At 39.3% G+C, this 16,754-nt stretch overlaps 1 protein-coding gene across 1 annotated transcript in view; it reads right to left on the minus strand.

Annotated features, from left to right (window-relative positions):
* Positions 1–16,754, minus strand: part of NYAP2 (neuronal tyrosine-phosphorylated phosphoinositide-3-kinase adaptor 2) — a 251,838-nt gene that overhangs the window by 75,333 nt on the left and 159,751 nt on the right. The window contains exon 4 of the mRNA XM_033859646.1: positions 2,545–2,754. Within this exon, the coding sequence (XP_033715537.1) occupies positions 2,545–2,754 (210 nt within the window). The remainder of the gene's footprint in view (positions 1–2,544; positions 2,755–16,754) is intronic.

Genomic DNA, 16,754 nt, shown 5'->3' on the forward strand with positions numbered 1-16,754 from the left:
AACTGTCCATTGCTTATGCAACACTCCATTCCCATCCCTGCAAATAGGCTGTTGATTTCATTTCCAGGTATAAGGCAGAGTTCCCTTGATTTAAGGGAAAGAAAGGCCCTCTATAAGCCCATGATGTTTCCCAGATCTGGCTAAGTAGATCAAAGAGAGCATCTGAAGGAGCACGATGCCCAGAAATGTCTCCTCAGCTTGTGATCACAAATATAACCATCAAGGGTAGCAGAAGAGAAGAGTTAGAAGGACAGAAAGTTCCTTGGTCCTCAATGATATCACGAAACAGTTACAAGACTCCTGCAACTGCCTACCTCCAGACCCAGCACTATGGAGAGTTGACAGAAGCCGGTATTACTTTAGCCACTGTTAATTGGTCTGTGACTGAACGCATTTCTGTTTAATGCACAAGACCCTTCAGGATTCTTGCTATCTGGTCCCACCCTACTTTGCAGTTTCTTCAACCTTCCCCAACCCTTCACAGCAAAGGTTCCATCCTGTAGTGTTTTAGATTTTCTTTTAGAAGGCTGACTTATTTCTTCTGTGTCCTCCAGGTGAGCAGCTCTTGATGGTTCAAGCTCTAGCTCAAAATGTTACCTCCTCAAGCAATGATTGTCACTCCACCAAAAGCCTCTGATTGTTTTTCCTGAAATCACACCCTCCCAAGAAAAATTAATTTCTCCTCTGTGTTGCATATTATTTCTATATAACACATTCTATTGCAATGATCCATTCATCTGTCTTGCACTTGCCTTTGAGTCCCCAAATATGAGGATGTCTTACTCATCGCTGTATTCACAGATCCTAGAACAGTGGCTATTTCACGTAATAAACACTCAGCTAATGCTTCTGGATTTTATAAAATACCCGTGGTCACAACAGGAGCAGATACTATTCATGGTTTTCTTGGATAGAACTGGTACAAACTTAGATAATCATTAAAAATATACTACTAATAAACCTAAAACTAATCACAGTTCCCAACTGAATAGTGATGTCAACCTTCTTTGGGAGTGGCTTTTTTCATTTCTACAAAATGCTATTTGTTCCCTATGGGTTTTTTTTCTTTCTGACAAAATGCACAGATATCTTCTTCTCATATACCTATAGATATTTATACTTTACTACCAAAAATATATTTTTAGAGTTCTGATAAATTCACATAATGTTCCTTCTCTGCGAGTTGAACTCACGCTGTTGATTACCCATGTGATACATGATATGGCTCCATCACCAAAGCTTTCAGTTACATTTTCAGTCTGAGGAAGCTGTTGCTCTACCTCTGCCTGGGTATTGTTCTAGAAACATCCCTTCCCCAATATAGAGATCTTCATCCTGTTCCAGTTTTTTTTGTTTTTGTTTTTTTGGCTGTGTTGGGTCTTCATTGCTGCACGCAGGCTTTCTCTCTAGCTGCGGCGCACGGGCTTCTCATCGCGGTGGCTTCTCTTGTTGCGGAGCATGGGTTCTAGGCACGTGGGCTTCAGTAGTTGTGGCTCGCGGGCTCTAGAGTGCAGGCTCAGTAGTTGTGGCGCACGGGCTTAGCTGCTGTGCGGCATGTGGGTTCCTCCCGGACCAGAGCTCGAACCCACATCCCCTGCATTGGCAGGCAGATTCTTAACCACTGCGCCACCAGGGAAGCCCCCCATTCCAGTTTTAACTTGTGCGTGACTGTCAGAGAGACCACAGGCTAAACTCATGCTAATTGCTTTCCAAGATGAATATCAGAGTTGAAAAAACATTAAAGAATTGGTCTTTTCTTCAGAGCTCTAACACTCTTAAGGAATAGAAATCTGAAAACTACAGGCAGTTGCTTGATTATTTGCTGTTTATTTCAATTGACAGCTCTCTGAGTCCACCATATAGATCAATCAGTTCAAAGCACACATATTCTGCCTTTTAAAAATTGATGTTTAATAATATTTATCTATTAACAATGCAAAATTGCATCACAGATTTTAATTTCAACTTGTGAATTTAAAGGTGTGTTAGATTATAATTTTCCAGCTCTTTTGACCTACAGGGAAACTTAGTACCTTGCCCAATGACCAGTTACTGTCTTCAGCTTATTACTGATACATCAAACGTCTCATAATATTTACTCTCTCTACTGCCTTCATATCGTCTTTGCTACATTTTTATCCTCAATTTTACTTCCTATTCATTTTTTCCCAGTTGTCTAGAATTTTTTTGAAGCAAAGGAGGCATAAACTCTAAGTTACTTCAACTTTATAAATGTAAACTGCTTTAGATGAGCCCCGAGGATTCTTTTTTTTAAGAAATTTAGTGCAAGACAGTTGGAGTTGTAAGGGCTGCTGCATTGCACAGCTCCGAAAAGCACCATTCACTTCTCTATCATCCATGTGAAGAATGTTCCCTGTAGTGTGCCACATGCTGTCACCTCCTTTTGTGTGCAGGGCTATTTACGCTGTCTCTATGAGTAGAGACAGAGATATCTGTGGTTATGGTTTTCTAAGTGATAATTTCATAAAAGCAGTTTCTAGACACCCGAGGACTTACCGTCCAGGAGAACATTATCTTTCTTACCTGAGCTGTGGTTTCCTGCTAGCAAGGTGGGGCTCACAGAGCATCTTCCCAGTCTACTGGTGACCACAGGTGGCCCAGGTGTTCCATCCCATTCCTGAGCTTTGATAGGCTCTCTGGAGGAAGATGCCCCATGATGTCCTCTCTCTTTGTTGTCCAACTTTGGTATTGGTTCCGTGCTGTGGCTCCGAACTTTCAGCTCCTCTGCTGATTCTGTGTATTAACCAGAATTACATTCTGTTAAACAAGAGTCAAATCCTTCCCAGATTCCTTAAATATTAAAGAATGATTTTCTAAAATATTTTAAATATATTTTTGGAAATTTAGACTTGTGTTGAAGACTACATTTAAATAAAACAGGGACAGATCACATGGGTCGTTTTTCTGAGCTGTGCAGGTTATTATCAGCAGAAAATAATTATCTCTTCGGAAGTAGAGAACCTCAATGAATATTCAGCATTCTTTAGTAACTCTTCCCTTCTGCTAATCTTCAAGGAAACTTCATAAGGAGCACTTTACACTCCCTCTCTTTACTTTCTCATCTTCTCTTCATTCTGCTACCCACTGTGACATGAATTTAGCCCAGCCACTCTACTAAAAGTGCTTTTGCTTAAATCACCTAGTGCTTTTTAGTTGGCAAATTAAGAAGACATTTTTAAGCCATTTGATTACTCTTTCATTACTGTCTTATTGATATCTTCAATTTTCTTGGCTTCACTGATGGGCCATCTTCCTGTGGTGTGCTCGCTAACACCACTGCTGTGTCATTCATACCTGTTCTTCCTCGGAGAGTCCCTCACATGTTGGTTGTCCCCAGGGTTCTAGCTTAGCCACTGTTCTCACTCTACATATATTCTTTCTGTGATTTCATCCTCCAGGATTCAACTAGCAATTGTCTGATGGCTAGTGATTTCTAAATAGTTTGTCAGAAGTCTGGAACATTCTCCTGAGCTGCAGACTCATTTATCCAACTGCCTACTGGATGAGTCCATCCGGATGCCCCTTAGATAACACAAATTTAACATTCACGTACTGTACTGACACCATTTCTTACTAAACTAATGGTTCCTTCTGTGCTGCCAAACATCCAAGCTAGAAACGTATCTGTCTCTTTCTTTAACCGCTACTCTCCAAATCCATCAGTCTGCAAATTCTACAGATTTTATTTCTAAATATCTGGTTTTCCCTTCTGTTGCACTTTGTATCATGTCTACCTCAACTGTTCTGGCTCAAGCTCTAATCATCACCCTTGAATTATTGCAACCTGCCTCCTTGACTCTGTCCTTGACTCCCCAAAATACAAGCTCCGTAGACTGCCAAAGTGATCTGTTTAAAATGAAAATCTGATCAAGTGTTTTTTTCAGGGACTAGATGCGATAGCCATTCTGTAAGGCATGTACAGAAGTGTTTAAAAGCACATGTAGTTTGGGATTAACAGAAACACACTACTATATATAAAATAGATCACCAAAAAGGACCTACTGTATAGCACAGGGAACTTTACTTAATATTTTGTAATAACCTATAAGGGAAAAGAAACTGAAAAAGAATATATATATATAAATATATCTCACTTTGCTATACACCTAAAACTATCACAACATTGTAAATCAACTATACTTCAATTTAAAAAAAATAGCCAATGGGAAAATTTTTTTAAATAAAATCACTTCCTAATTAAAAAAAAAAGCACATGTAGTAAATAAACATGGTTTAGGAGTGATATCCACTTGCTACATTCAGAACGATGTTATTTCAGAGAACTGATGTGATAGCCATTCTGTAATGCACATAGATAAGTGTTTAGAGACAAAAACAAAAAAATGCAAATCTGTTCTTAAACCCTGACTAAAATCCTTCCAGAAGCCCACTGTTACCCACAGAAGTATGTCTAAGCCCTTTACAACCCACAAGACTCTCCACCATCTCACTCTTTCCTGCCTCTCTAACTTTTTTACTTCCTACCTGAACGTTGTATTCAAGAAATATCAATAAATTGGCTGTAGCTTCCTCTTCTCCACTCCACTTCCAACAAAAACTTCCAAGAAAAACAACACTGGTTTCTATAGCTACCATCTCCTATCTCACCTGCTTTGAATACCCTTACATCCTGTCCTTTAATTGGGGAACTCTTTCCTCAGTCAAGGTTACTTTATTTAAGTATCCTTGAGGCCTCCCCATCCCATATATCCAGCCCATGTTGGGATAAAGTCATCTCTGCACTGACACTGTCTTGTATCATTTTTCTGTGTACCTGTTCTTCTTAAAAGACCCAGAGTTCTTTAAAGGCAAGGTCTGAGTATTTTTTTTTTTTTTTTTTCAGTACTCGGGCCTCTCACTGTTGTGGCCTCTCCCATTGCAGAACAGGCTCCGGACGCGTAGGCTCAGTGGCCATGGCTCACGGGCCCAGCCGCTCCGCGGCATGTGGGATCTTCCCGGACCGGGGCACGAACCCGTGTTCCCTGCATCGGCAGGCAGACTCCCAACCACTGTGCCACCAGGGAAGCCCTGAGTTTTGATTTTTGCTTTTTTCTCCACTTGGTGCCTCTAGCTCTTAGCATATTGCTCAGTAGGTATTTAACCAATTCATTTATCGAGTACTTTTCCCAACTCCTCCAGCATCTCTCTGATGTGTGTAGAAAATACAACATTCTTAATGGAACAAGAGGATCAAGCCAGTGTTACAAATGTACTGAAGTGGCACAGAGCTAATAGTATTTTCAAAAATCTGGTTACCTAAAAATCACAAGTTGTAAAATTCACCAGGTTGAAAGTTTAATTCAAATAAAGATCTTTGAGAAAGACCATAGTGAAAAATTACAGAAATGGTTCAGAGAATCTGTATTTTGTTTTCTTTGCATGTAAGTTCAAACACTCATCATCTTCAAGCAGTGTGATAAGACAGATGTCACACTTTGGTTCCCTATTATCCGAATCTGTGGGGCAGAGACAGAATAGTTTATAATATAGTAAGCAGCTGAGTGAGGGATCTGAGAGGCCCAGCTGGGAGCCTTGGCCATTGTGGCCATATGGCTGGTGGCCCATGACATTGAGCCCTTGGTTTCTCCACTTGGAGCTCCATTTTGCTTAACTACAAAATGGAGCTAATACCAGCCCTGCCTAACTTTCCCCATTTAATTTGAAGGATCTAATAATATCCTACATTTTAAAATATTTTAAAAACAAAACAGGGCCACACATGCAAAAAGTAGCATTCATTTAAAAAATTGTAGTAATTTGTCATTTATGAATTTATTTATTCTTTCTACATTTGTTTTGGATAATCACTGAGAGACTGAAGATACAGATAGAAAACTGCCAGACCACATAGAAAAATAGAATTCTAGCTGATTATCTACAATAACCAGCCCAGAAAGCCAACCTACAATCTATAATTCAGACTTGTAGAAATTCAGACCACTATCTCTAGCAAATAATAACCTGTATAACAATTGGCCCAAAGCAGCCAGGATTTGATTAAAAACTGACAGCTTCCCCAGTTTTGGGCCCTGCTTTTAGCATAGGATCAACCAGAGAAAGTCAAATATGTTCCCCTAACCAACGACATAGGATGTCCTGCTTCTAGTTAGGCTGCCTATAGCTTCCCTATGCCAACAGCCTTCACTGGGGGTGTAACTGAAGCCTTCCCTTTTTCCCACTATAAAGCTTTCCCACTCTTCTCCCTGCCTTGAGTCTCTGCCAAATGTGGTGGCTGACTGCCTTGCTTCGGCAAGGCCTGATGAAATAGCCCTGCGTGTTCTCATTTGTTTGCTCTTCGTTTATTTCCACATTGCTATGGTTCCTTCCAGCTCCCAGGTGCTATGCAGTTGTGTAAACACATGTCAAAAATATCAGAGACAGAACTTAAACCAGGAGGGTAGTCCCATAAGAACGATCTTAGAAAGATCCCAAGCTTAAGTCCCAGCTATACTGAAATCAAATATAAGTAAAAATATTTTAAACTAATACATTCCAGCAAATAACCATAGCAAGACAATTTAACCAGCACTTACTTTTCTGTGCCCTGAGTCAAATGGAATAAAACCAGTATCAGAAAAGAACATCCTAGACTATATCCAAGCTGTTTATTCACAGTTTCAAAGAAAATGTAGCTCTGGCTTCCAAATGTCACAGCATCAGAACCTAATGACCCATCTGTTTCACCTCACGTTCTCTTCCAGATTTTAAACTAACCATTGGGATGTTTGCCTTATTATCGACCTCTATGTTTTATTCCCACTGCCATCATTAAGCAGTTACAATTTTTTTCTTATCTCTCTCTCTCTCTCTCTCTCTCTCACACACACACACACACACACACACACACACACACACAAACACACACACATATACACACACACACACACATACACACACACACAAACACACAGAGTCTTCTACCACTGGTATTGAAATTAACCAAACTAAAAAAAATGCTCTCATTTAACACTGGGTCCAATACTGTTCCTGCAGGTTCGGACACTATTTTAAATATGAAAGGCTGAGGATGTCAAAGTCTACCCACCAACCTCAGTTTCTTTGTTCTCATTCAAATTACTCACATACACACACCAGGGAAGTGTCATTTAGGTCTCAAATCTCAACTAAATAAAAGTCCAGTACAGCTTTGGGAACAAAAAGGAGTCTTTTTTTTTTTTTCTTCTTTCTTTGTTTTCAAGTCCCAGAGGTTAGCCTTCAGTGAGTTTTGGCAGGTATATTTAGAGAAACCTGAACAAAAGGTTTGCACAAATCATGCTACTCAGACTTGTGCCGGTGTACCTTCACATCCTAAATAGAAGGCAGACCTGAAAAATCTGTAAGAAAATCATAAATGTATTATTGAGCATTTTATTGGGGAATCAACCAGGTATCCCGTGATAGTCAAGAAGAGCTTCCTACAAAATGCATTTTCTAATTAAAATAAATACGAAAAACTTTAAAATAGCTGTTGAAAAGAGACCAATGGAAAGTGGACAATTAGACTAAGAAATTCATACAATAAGACATATTGAATGCTCAGAGAAATCTGTTCAGAGGAATAAGGATGTGTTTATCCATATCCATATATCTCAATGTTGTGTTAGTTTCTGCTGTGTAACAAAGTGAATCAGCACTACTTACAATAGCCAGGACATGGAAGCGACCATGGTACATTTTTACATGGAAACTGAGTCCTTTCAGTGTTCACAGTTAAGCCCCAGTATGTAGAACTGGGCAAACTACGAAGAAGTTGCTCATCCTCTACCATGGAGTGTTGACTATTGATCTAAAATCGTATTCTCACATTGAAATCTGATCTTACTATGAAAAAAGCATATATTATTGTATTGCACTTGTCTTTCATATTGTGCATTTTACGTATCACTGTCTTAAACTTTTTACAGTGCTTAAGTTGAAGATGGATAAGTAAGGATAAGAGACCAGGAGTCATCTGTTTATGACCAACATATTCTCTACAGGATGCCAATCCACACACTTCATGCTGTGAACTCCTTTCTCAAAGTTTTCCCATTTCCTGCTGCTTATGCTGTCTGTGAGTCTGGATTTGTCTCCCCAGCTTCTAACTCATTCCTCTCTCTCCGTTCCTGCCCTGGGCCACCTACAATCACTTGGCTCCCCAGGCGGGTGTCATGGCTTTCAGCATCAGATCTGCTGCCCACCAGACATTGACTTCCCCCAGAGTCTTTGATTCACTCTCTCAACAATGAAACAGTACTGAGGACACTTATAAATCTTCACGACCTAAAAATCCCTCTCAAGTTCTAGAGACAAAGAAAACAATTTGCAGTGATGGACCGTTACATATGGCTGTCTGGGGAACGACAACCGATTAAAACTGTTTTATCCTCTCTCCAAAGATGTTTCTTTTTTTTTTTTTGGCTGGAAAGATCATGCAATTATTTATTTACATGTCTGGTCTCCCCACCAGACCATAAGCTTCTTAAGCCTAAAGACTTCATCTTTCATGTTGGTACTTAATACCTGATATCAGTGAAAATCAACTGAATGAATGTGTCATCCCTGCTTCACTCAGGACAGTGAGCTTATTAGCTTTTACCCCTGGATGTAACCTTATCTTAGGCCATGACTCACAGCCTTCCCTCCAACCTTTCCAATCTCACCCGGCACATGGGCCATGGCATGAACCAATAACCCTCACTGACAAACATAAGCTAATTACTGTAGCCAAAATTATTTTTTTGTTAACCCATACATGTTTCTAATTGACTTGCGAATGATAGACCAGAAAACAAGTGATCTACCTGGGAAAATTAGTATTATTTGGAAATATGAGGAGTAACACTGCTTTCTTGGGGGACATAAGACTGCATTCTCCTTTCTTCTTTTTTTTTTGCAATATTTAACAGGATTAATTTACCTTGTCATTTAATTGCTTCTCTGAACATCTACATGATTCAGATGACTTAGACAAGAGGCTTTTATATTTGTGGTTTGTGACTGCTGTTGTACTAAAAATTTCACACTTTCATATAGGGGTCCCTTGGTTACAGAATATGGACTTAATTGTGCCTGGCAATATGGGGACCAAAGCTCATGTTGCTGATGAGAATTCGAGTTTCCTACGGATGTAAAGAATGCTTCAGAATTGTCCCCTCATATCGGTATAATCATCAAGATCAAAGTCTCTCTATTCTATTCCAACTGCTGAACCATGGAAATAATGAAAGGTGATCACGGCAGATTAATTAGGCAGAAAAGACAACAAATTTAAACTCTAAAGGAGGCACTGCACTAAATTGCATTATCAGATGGGTATTAGAGCTGAAAGAGACCTCGGAAATCCCAGTCACAACAGCTCATCAAAAGCAAGGTGTGAGTGTATGTAATTGCTGAGGTCTGCCTGCCTTTGGGAGGGTAGCCCCAGGAAGGGGGAGTTCCCATCTCATGGGAAAGCTGGACACAACTGAGAACATATTTAATTGCTGGAAAGCTTTTATACAGTGCTCAAGTTGGCCTCCCTCCAAGCACCACTATTTGTTGGTTGTTGGTCGTCCTGTTTCTGGAACTACTCAGAGAACTAGTCTAATTCTGTGTTTAAGTAAACACCCTTTAGAATCCAGAGTGAGGGAGTCTGTCTCCCCTTGGGCATGTCATCTTCAGAATACAAATCTAGAACTCTCGCTCTCCTGGTCACCCTGACCTGGACAATAATTGCATGTGATGGTGTCTTTTAAAACTGTGGGGTCGGGCTTCCCTGGTGGCACAGTGGTTGAGAGTCCGCCTGCCGATGCAGGGGACATGGGTTCATGCCCCGGTCCGGGAGGATCCCACATGCCGTGGAGCGGCTGGGCCCGTGAGCCATGGCCGCTGAGCCTGCGCATCCGGAGCCTGTGCTCTGCAATGGGAGAGGCCACAACAGTGAGAGGCCTGTGTACAGAAAAAAAAAACAACAAAAAAAACCTGCGGTGTCTAGAGCTGATCAGAGCCAGACAGCCTGACATGGTTTACCTATGAGTCTAGGTGGGCGCTGGGGTCCTCCCTTTGCACTTCCATTATTCTACCTCCCGAGACCCCAGAGAAAAGAGGGCAAAGGCTCCCCTGTCTGCACAATGAAAGGGCACCAGGGAGCAGGGGCAATTTTTAAATTTTTTATGATTGCTTCTCTCATGTGAACTTTGTCATTTGGGGTCAGTTATGTCAATTCCAACATCTAAGGGATGCCTTCTCTTCAAATATATATAAAGAACAATAGCTCAGGTATCTAGAGATTCCATGGTTTTAAAGAAAACCAGAAAGAAAATCCAGGTTTGTGTTAAGAAGGCAAATAAAGTAAAACCTTGGTTTTAATAAAATAAATGAGGTACATTATTTAATAAAATAATAAAACAGATGCGGCACATGGAAGTAGGATAGACTTTGCAAAGAATCCTAATCATTTGACACATTTAAAAAGAGCTCAGAGCTTTTACACAACTTGCTCAAGGTCACACAAATGACAATTAGTAAAAACCTGATAAAGGTTTCCTGACCACCACCCAGCAGGTATCTCTCACCCTAAGACACAGGAACTCACATACTGACTTATATTCAAAAGTTATTTTTTCATGGTTGCAAAGGATGACGCTTATTCATAGGGCAGAAAAATAAATAGAATTGTAAAGGCCATGTTTGGTCTTCAAAAACTCTCAACCAAATGTCCACATGATTTAACTACTCACTTTTTTCAAGAGATTTTCTCTACCTAAAAAACCTTCACTGAAGTCATCAGGCATAGCTCAAATGTTGACATATTTTAGTAACACTTTCTTTAAGAAATTCTAGTATTGCAGGGTGATGAGAGACATTTTTCTCAAAGAACACAATCTATATTTTTGTTTGTTCTCCTAAGGCAGAAGCCAAGAGGACCTGTGGGCAAAGACTAGTTAGATGCTGACCAAACTGTTTGTTCTCTCTGAGCACCTAGAAAAATCATACTTCCCAGTATTCCTTGCAGTCAGGAAGAGCCATACAACTGATTTCTGGTCATTAGCATGTGAGTAGAAGTGATGTACGCCACCTCCAAGTTTGGTCCTGAAACTTCCCACAAAACCTCATCCTCTTGCATCCCCCTCCAGCTGGTTGGGATTTTCTGAGGTCCTAGATGCTGGAAAAGCCATCAGATGGAAAATCCCCAATAACTAAGGGGAGAATAGTCTATTTTCCACTGAGCCCATTAATTCACATGTCTGTGACATATGTGGTGGTCTGTGGTGGTCTGTGACATGAACAAGATATAAGTTGTATTCTATTAAGCCACTGAGGTTGTTTGCTATAGCAGTTGGACTACTCTACTACAGATTTCAATAGATAGAATTTCTCATTTTCTCTCCTGTAAAATATATTCTAAATATAAAATCCTTGGTAATTCCCTCATGGCCCAGTGGTTAGGACTCAGCGCTTTCATTGCTGGTGCCCGGGTTCAATCCCTGGTTGGGGAAATAAGATCCTGCAAGTCTCACATGGCGTGGCCAAAAAATAATAATAATAATCAATAAATATAAAATCCTTGAGTTTCTAATGAGGACATTTGTATTGGCATACTGACAGAAAAAAGAAGGGCAGAAAGGTAAGTTAAATTGCCAAATATGGTAAAGGAATTCAGCAAGCAATGCTTCTCTCTTAGCTCTAGTTATAATAAAAACACTTTACAAAACTGATAAATACATCTTTATTGAGTATGCAATAGATATTTTATACACTATGGCTTCAGTAAGTATGTGCTGAATGTACAAGTGGATGAGCATCTGAAATCATCATTCAAATAGCTTATAGATTTTATTGATATTAATTTGAATGAAGATGTCATCCAATTTTTTTCCAAATAGTTTTTCATCCAAAAGAGTAGCAAAGAACAAAATCTCTAAGGAATAATTTTTAAAAAAGATTATTTTTTAAATATTCACAAAGAAAATATTTACCATTTCTTCAACATAAAAATAATTTAGATATAAATAGATACATTTAGAAAAAAATTCTAAATAAATTAAAATATTTTTCTCAGAACTATCAAAGCAGTAAACCATTGTGGAATGGGGTTGAGATGATCTGGAAGCCATTCTCAGGTCAGTTCAATAAAACAATTCTCTTGAGCCTTGGTTTTCTCAGATACAATTATAGATTTGAAATAAATTATTTCTAAGTATCCTTCTAAGTCTAAAATTTTATACATCTATGATACTAAAGTTCCTACTAAAAGCAAAATAGTTCATGAGGTTTCAATAATATGATTATATCTGTTCTAAAATATTTATTTCCACTTTATACTTCAGTGTTTTACATTCTTCAAGGTGATTTTTATAGTTTAATAATTCCTCTTCCAAACAAAACACAGTAAACTATAAAATAAATAAGAGAAAGTGAGCTCTTTAAAAGCACCAATGATTTGTTTAGGATCATCAGCAAACCCAGAATCCAATTTTTTTTCTTAACACTTGATTAGAAGAAAATAAGGGTCCTGGTATAAAAAATACAGATAATACTCTCAATGTTTTCCCTTGTCAGTAAAAAGGAAAGTGAATGTTTCCTAGTCACTACTGGAAAGGCGGAAATGCCAGTTACAAACAATGTCTTATAACACCAGCAACAACATTTTGAATTAAGCTTCTATGTAATCAGTGGCTAGAATAGGTCAGAGGCTGCACTAGACTCTTTACAAATAATATTATCAATCCTTCCCAGGCAGATGTGATGATTTCCTTTACTGCTAAGGAAAAATGAGGGTCGGTCCTCTTGCTTAATAAGCTCCCCAAGGCCAGTTGGCGGTGGACAATTGGAGGAGTCAGGATTTGAACCTGGGTCTCTCTGAACAAACAGCCACAGCAGTGAGGCTTTGTTTTGCTTGGTTTCCTTTTGTTTGGATTCCTATAAGGAGGATTATTTACCTTATTTAAAAAGAATCAATAACTTTCTTTTTAGAAATGCGAAGATTGTAGAAACAGGAAATTCATGTGATGAGATTTGGGAGAAATCAATTGTCAATCTAAATCGTGTAAATTACAAACAACTCAGCTTCTGCGACACATCAACATACAAATTATAAAGAAGTTCACAGTAGTTTTCAGATGGGAAGTAGATGGATTAATACTCCTGCAGCATACTGTGTAATCCAAACCATAGGTATCAAGAGATATTTATCAATAACACTGAAACAAGTCAGAAAAACCAAGAAAGTGCATTTTCTAAGACTGGTTTGAGCAGTTCACTCAAAAATATTTTTTTGGATTGCTTTGAAAAAATAAATGGCCAGTGAAGAAAACTATATATTTTTTCTGTATTGTATTCAATTAATGATAAAATGTACATGCCTCGCTCCATCTGTGTAAACATCTTGCAAGCCAGGCACTGTTGACAGTGAGAGAATAGGACAGTGAACTAAAACACCATGACATCTACTCACATGGGGCTCCTACTCTAAGAAAGAGAGAAAACAATTACATGAACTAATACAGTCAGTATTTGAGCTCTAATAAAAACAAGGAGAGATGGTGGAGTATAGTGAAAGTGTCTAACAGCTCATTTTCCTAGTAGAGTAGTCAAGAAATCTTGACTGAATAGTGATTCAACAAGTGACAAAGGGGAGGCTGAGGATGGGCTCCATGAGTTTTGCAGCCCGGGAAAACTAACTGTTCAATGCACACACAAGTTGGAAGAGAGAAAGAGGGTCTGCCCAACTACAGCAGAGAGAGGAAGAGGAGGGAGGTACTAAGTGAGGTGGAGAGATAGAGCTGGGTCAGATAAACAAGGTCTCCTTGGGGCAAGGGCTTCACTGCAAATTCTCAGAGCAAGGGAAAGCAACTGAATGTTTTTTTACAGCGATAGACCAAAAAAATATATTAAGACTTTTAAAAGATCACTCTAGCTGCAGCAGCGTAGAGAAGGGACTGATGTCTAGTCTTGTAAGTATTGGGTTGGCCAAAAGGTTCTTTCAGTTTTAAGTAAAAATAAAAGACACATTTTCGGGCTTCCCTGGTGGCGCAGTGGTTGGGAGTCCGCCTGCCGATGCAGGGGACACGGGTTCGTGCCCCGGTCCGGGAAGATCCCACGTGCCGCGGAGCGGCTGGGCCCGTGAGCCATGGCCGCTGAGTCTGCGCGTCCGGAGCCTGTGCTCCGCAGCGAGAGACGCCACAACAGTGAGAAGCCCGCGTACCGCAAAAAAAAAAAAAAAAGACACATTTTCATTTTCACGAAGAACTTTATTGAACAATGTGTTCACTAACCGAATGAACGTTTTAGCCAACCCAATACTTATTTGTCCTTGATAAAAAATCTTTAGAGGGAAATGCGTGAAAATGAGGGTTTTGACTGCTTCTTTCCAGACTTTTCCTAATGGAGTGATATAATGTTCCCCCAGCCTGTATTGCATTTCCATCCACAATATATTCTAAAAACTTGCTTCTAGTCCAGCTCCCTCTTTTTCTGCATCTCAAGCCCAACCAGCTTGCTGAAACCTCAAAGTCTATCAATTAATGTGTTCATATAGGTTAAAGGCAAATTAACACCTACAACTCTTAATGGACTATACGTATTATTCACAAAATGCTTTCACAGTTGAATAAGTTGGGAAAATGCTGGGCTACACAAAGTTAAACAGCCTTGTTCTCTTAAGATTTCTTCAAGTCTTTAACCAATTTTTGTACGTTGTGCCTGTCTAGGAGGCTGATATAATCTGCAGTTTCTTGAACTTATTCTCTAGGGCATTTGTTTGTTTGCTTGTTTGTTTCTCCCTTCTCCAAGAAAAATCTCACGGCTTCTATAGCTACACAGAATGTACTCTGGAAAATGAATGGGTGGCCCCCTGACAGCCTGCTGCTAGTAGAGATGAGGTTGGAATTCAGACTCAATCTCATTCTATAACATAGTTTTGGAGAAAAAATAAAACCCTGGTATGCAGTCGAAATTTCCAGTTATTTACTTTTTCCTTCTCACTGTTATGGACCTGGACTGTGCCATCCCCCTGACCCCAATTCATTTGTTGAAGCTTTAATATTGAACGTGACTGTCTTTGGAGATACAGCCTTTAAATAGGTAATTAAGGTTAATGAGGTCATACGGGTGGGATCCTAATCCAATATGACTGGTATCCTATTCATAAGAAGAGGAAGAGAGACCAAGGATGCACACCCACAAGGAAAAAGCCACGAGGGGACACAGTCAGAAGGCAGCCATCTGCAAGCCCAGGAGAGAGGCCTCAGGAGAAACCAAACCTCTTGATACCTTGATCTTTGAATTCCAGCCTCTAGAACTGTGAGAAATAATTTTTTATTGTGTAAGCCACTCAGTCTGTAGTAGTTTGCTTTGGTAGCCCTAGCAGACTAACATACAACTGTACATGAAACCTTAATCTAGTTCTGCTACTCTCTAGATTTTAATTAAGGTAAGGAGCAATATGAAGAAATGAGTGGAGGAAAACAGATGTTTGTCGACTAACTGCTCTGTGATTACAAAATTCTCATTTTACTGATGAAGAAACCAATACATGCTGGTGAACAATAAGGCCAAGATGTGACTCCCAATGTGCCTGACTCCAGTATGCCACATTTTCCTTCTGAAATCCTATTTCTTTATTTTTAAAATGTGAGTATCATACAATATAAGATCACTTTTAAGGACATTTCCAAATATCAAATACTATGCTGTTATTTATATTTTATATGATTGAGTTTCATATCTTTTATTTGGAGCAAATTTAAATAAAGACAGTGTCACCCTTAGCCCGAGGCAACCAGGGCCCCTGTCCTGGGCACTGAACTTTGGAGATTCTCATTCTGATTCTCCTCCTGATGCACCCTCACCATGGGGCAAGGAGTCTAGGAGGCCAAGAGCCTGTGTCCATCCAGAACCTGCATCTTCTCCTTCTAGACCTTTCCTCATACACCCTGAACCCCAGATCTTCCTGTGTTAATAGTCCCAAGCTGGTTTCCAGGCTCTTTCCTTGAGTGTGTCTTCCCCCAGACTGATCCTAATAACAAATTCCCAGCCTGACAAAATAGCACAAGCAAATACTTTCAAACAAAGGGTAGAGAGGAACGATGCTTCAGGTTCTATAATACATTCAGACTGTCTAGAAAAAAGGCTTTATATTAGGAAAGAATGGGACCTGAATTTACATAGAAAGGGAGAAACAAATTAAGGAGGGTTTTGAGTGACAGGCTTCAGAGTTTGTACTTATTTTTGAGGAGTAGAGTATGGTGATGTCATCAGTATTAAAGGAAGATTCTCCCAGGAGAAGTGTGCAAGAACCAGGAGGACAAAGTGTAAGGAGTTATCCCAGGCCAGTGTTTTATTATCAGCACCATCTTATCTCTGGACATACGAAATCCCCAGAACTCCTGATATCACTACCTTAACATCCTCATGTCATCAACTTCTTAAACATCCTTTTCACTGTATCCTACAGACATAGATACAAAGGTGCAGAAATATAAAATATTTAGTTGCATATCTTTTTATAAACAATTTTTAGTGTTTGCATCCAATGCAGATGAACCTGTGACTATCGACAGATGAAGATCATTTTTTTTTTTTTGGGAATTCAAAATCTATCATCTGTTCAATGACAAGATAATCATTTTTTATTAACCAACCTCATTGTCTGGTCTTAATCTGATGTCAAGATTTAGAGAGAAAAATATCAGACAAGGTTACATTGAGATTTCATTAAATAACTGCCCTGAACCCAGAGTCAATTCTCTGCATATTAAAAATGGAACATA

The sequence above is a fragment of the Tursiops truncatus genome, chromosome 7, assembly GCF_011762595.2.
Source record: "Tursiops truncatus isolate mTurTru1 chromosome 7, mTurTru1.mat.Y, whole genome shotgun sequence".
NCBI lineage: Eukaryota > Metazoa > Chordata > Mammalia > Artiodactyla > Delphinidae > Tursiops > Tursiops truncatus.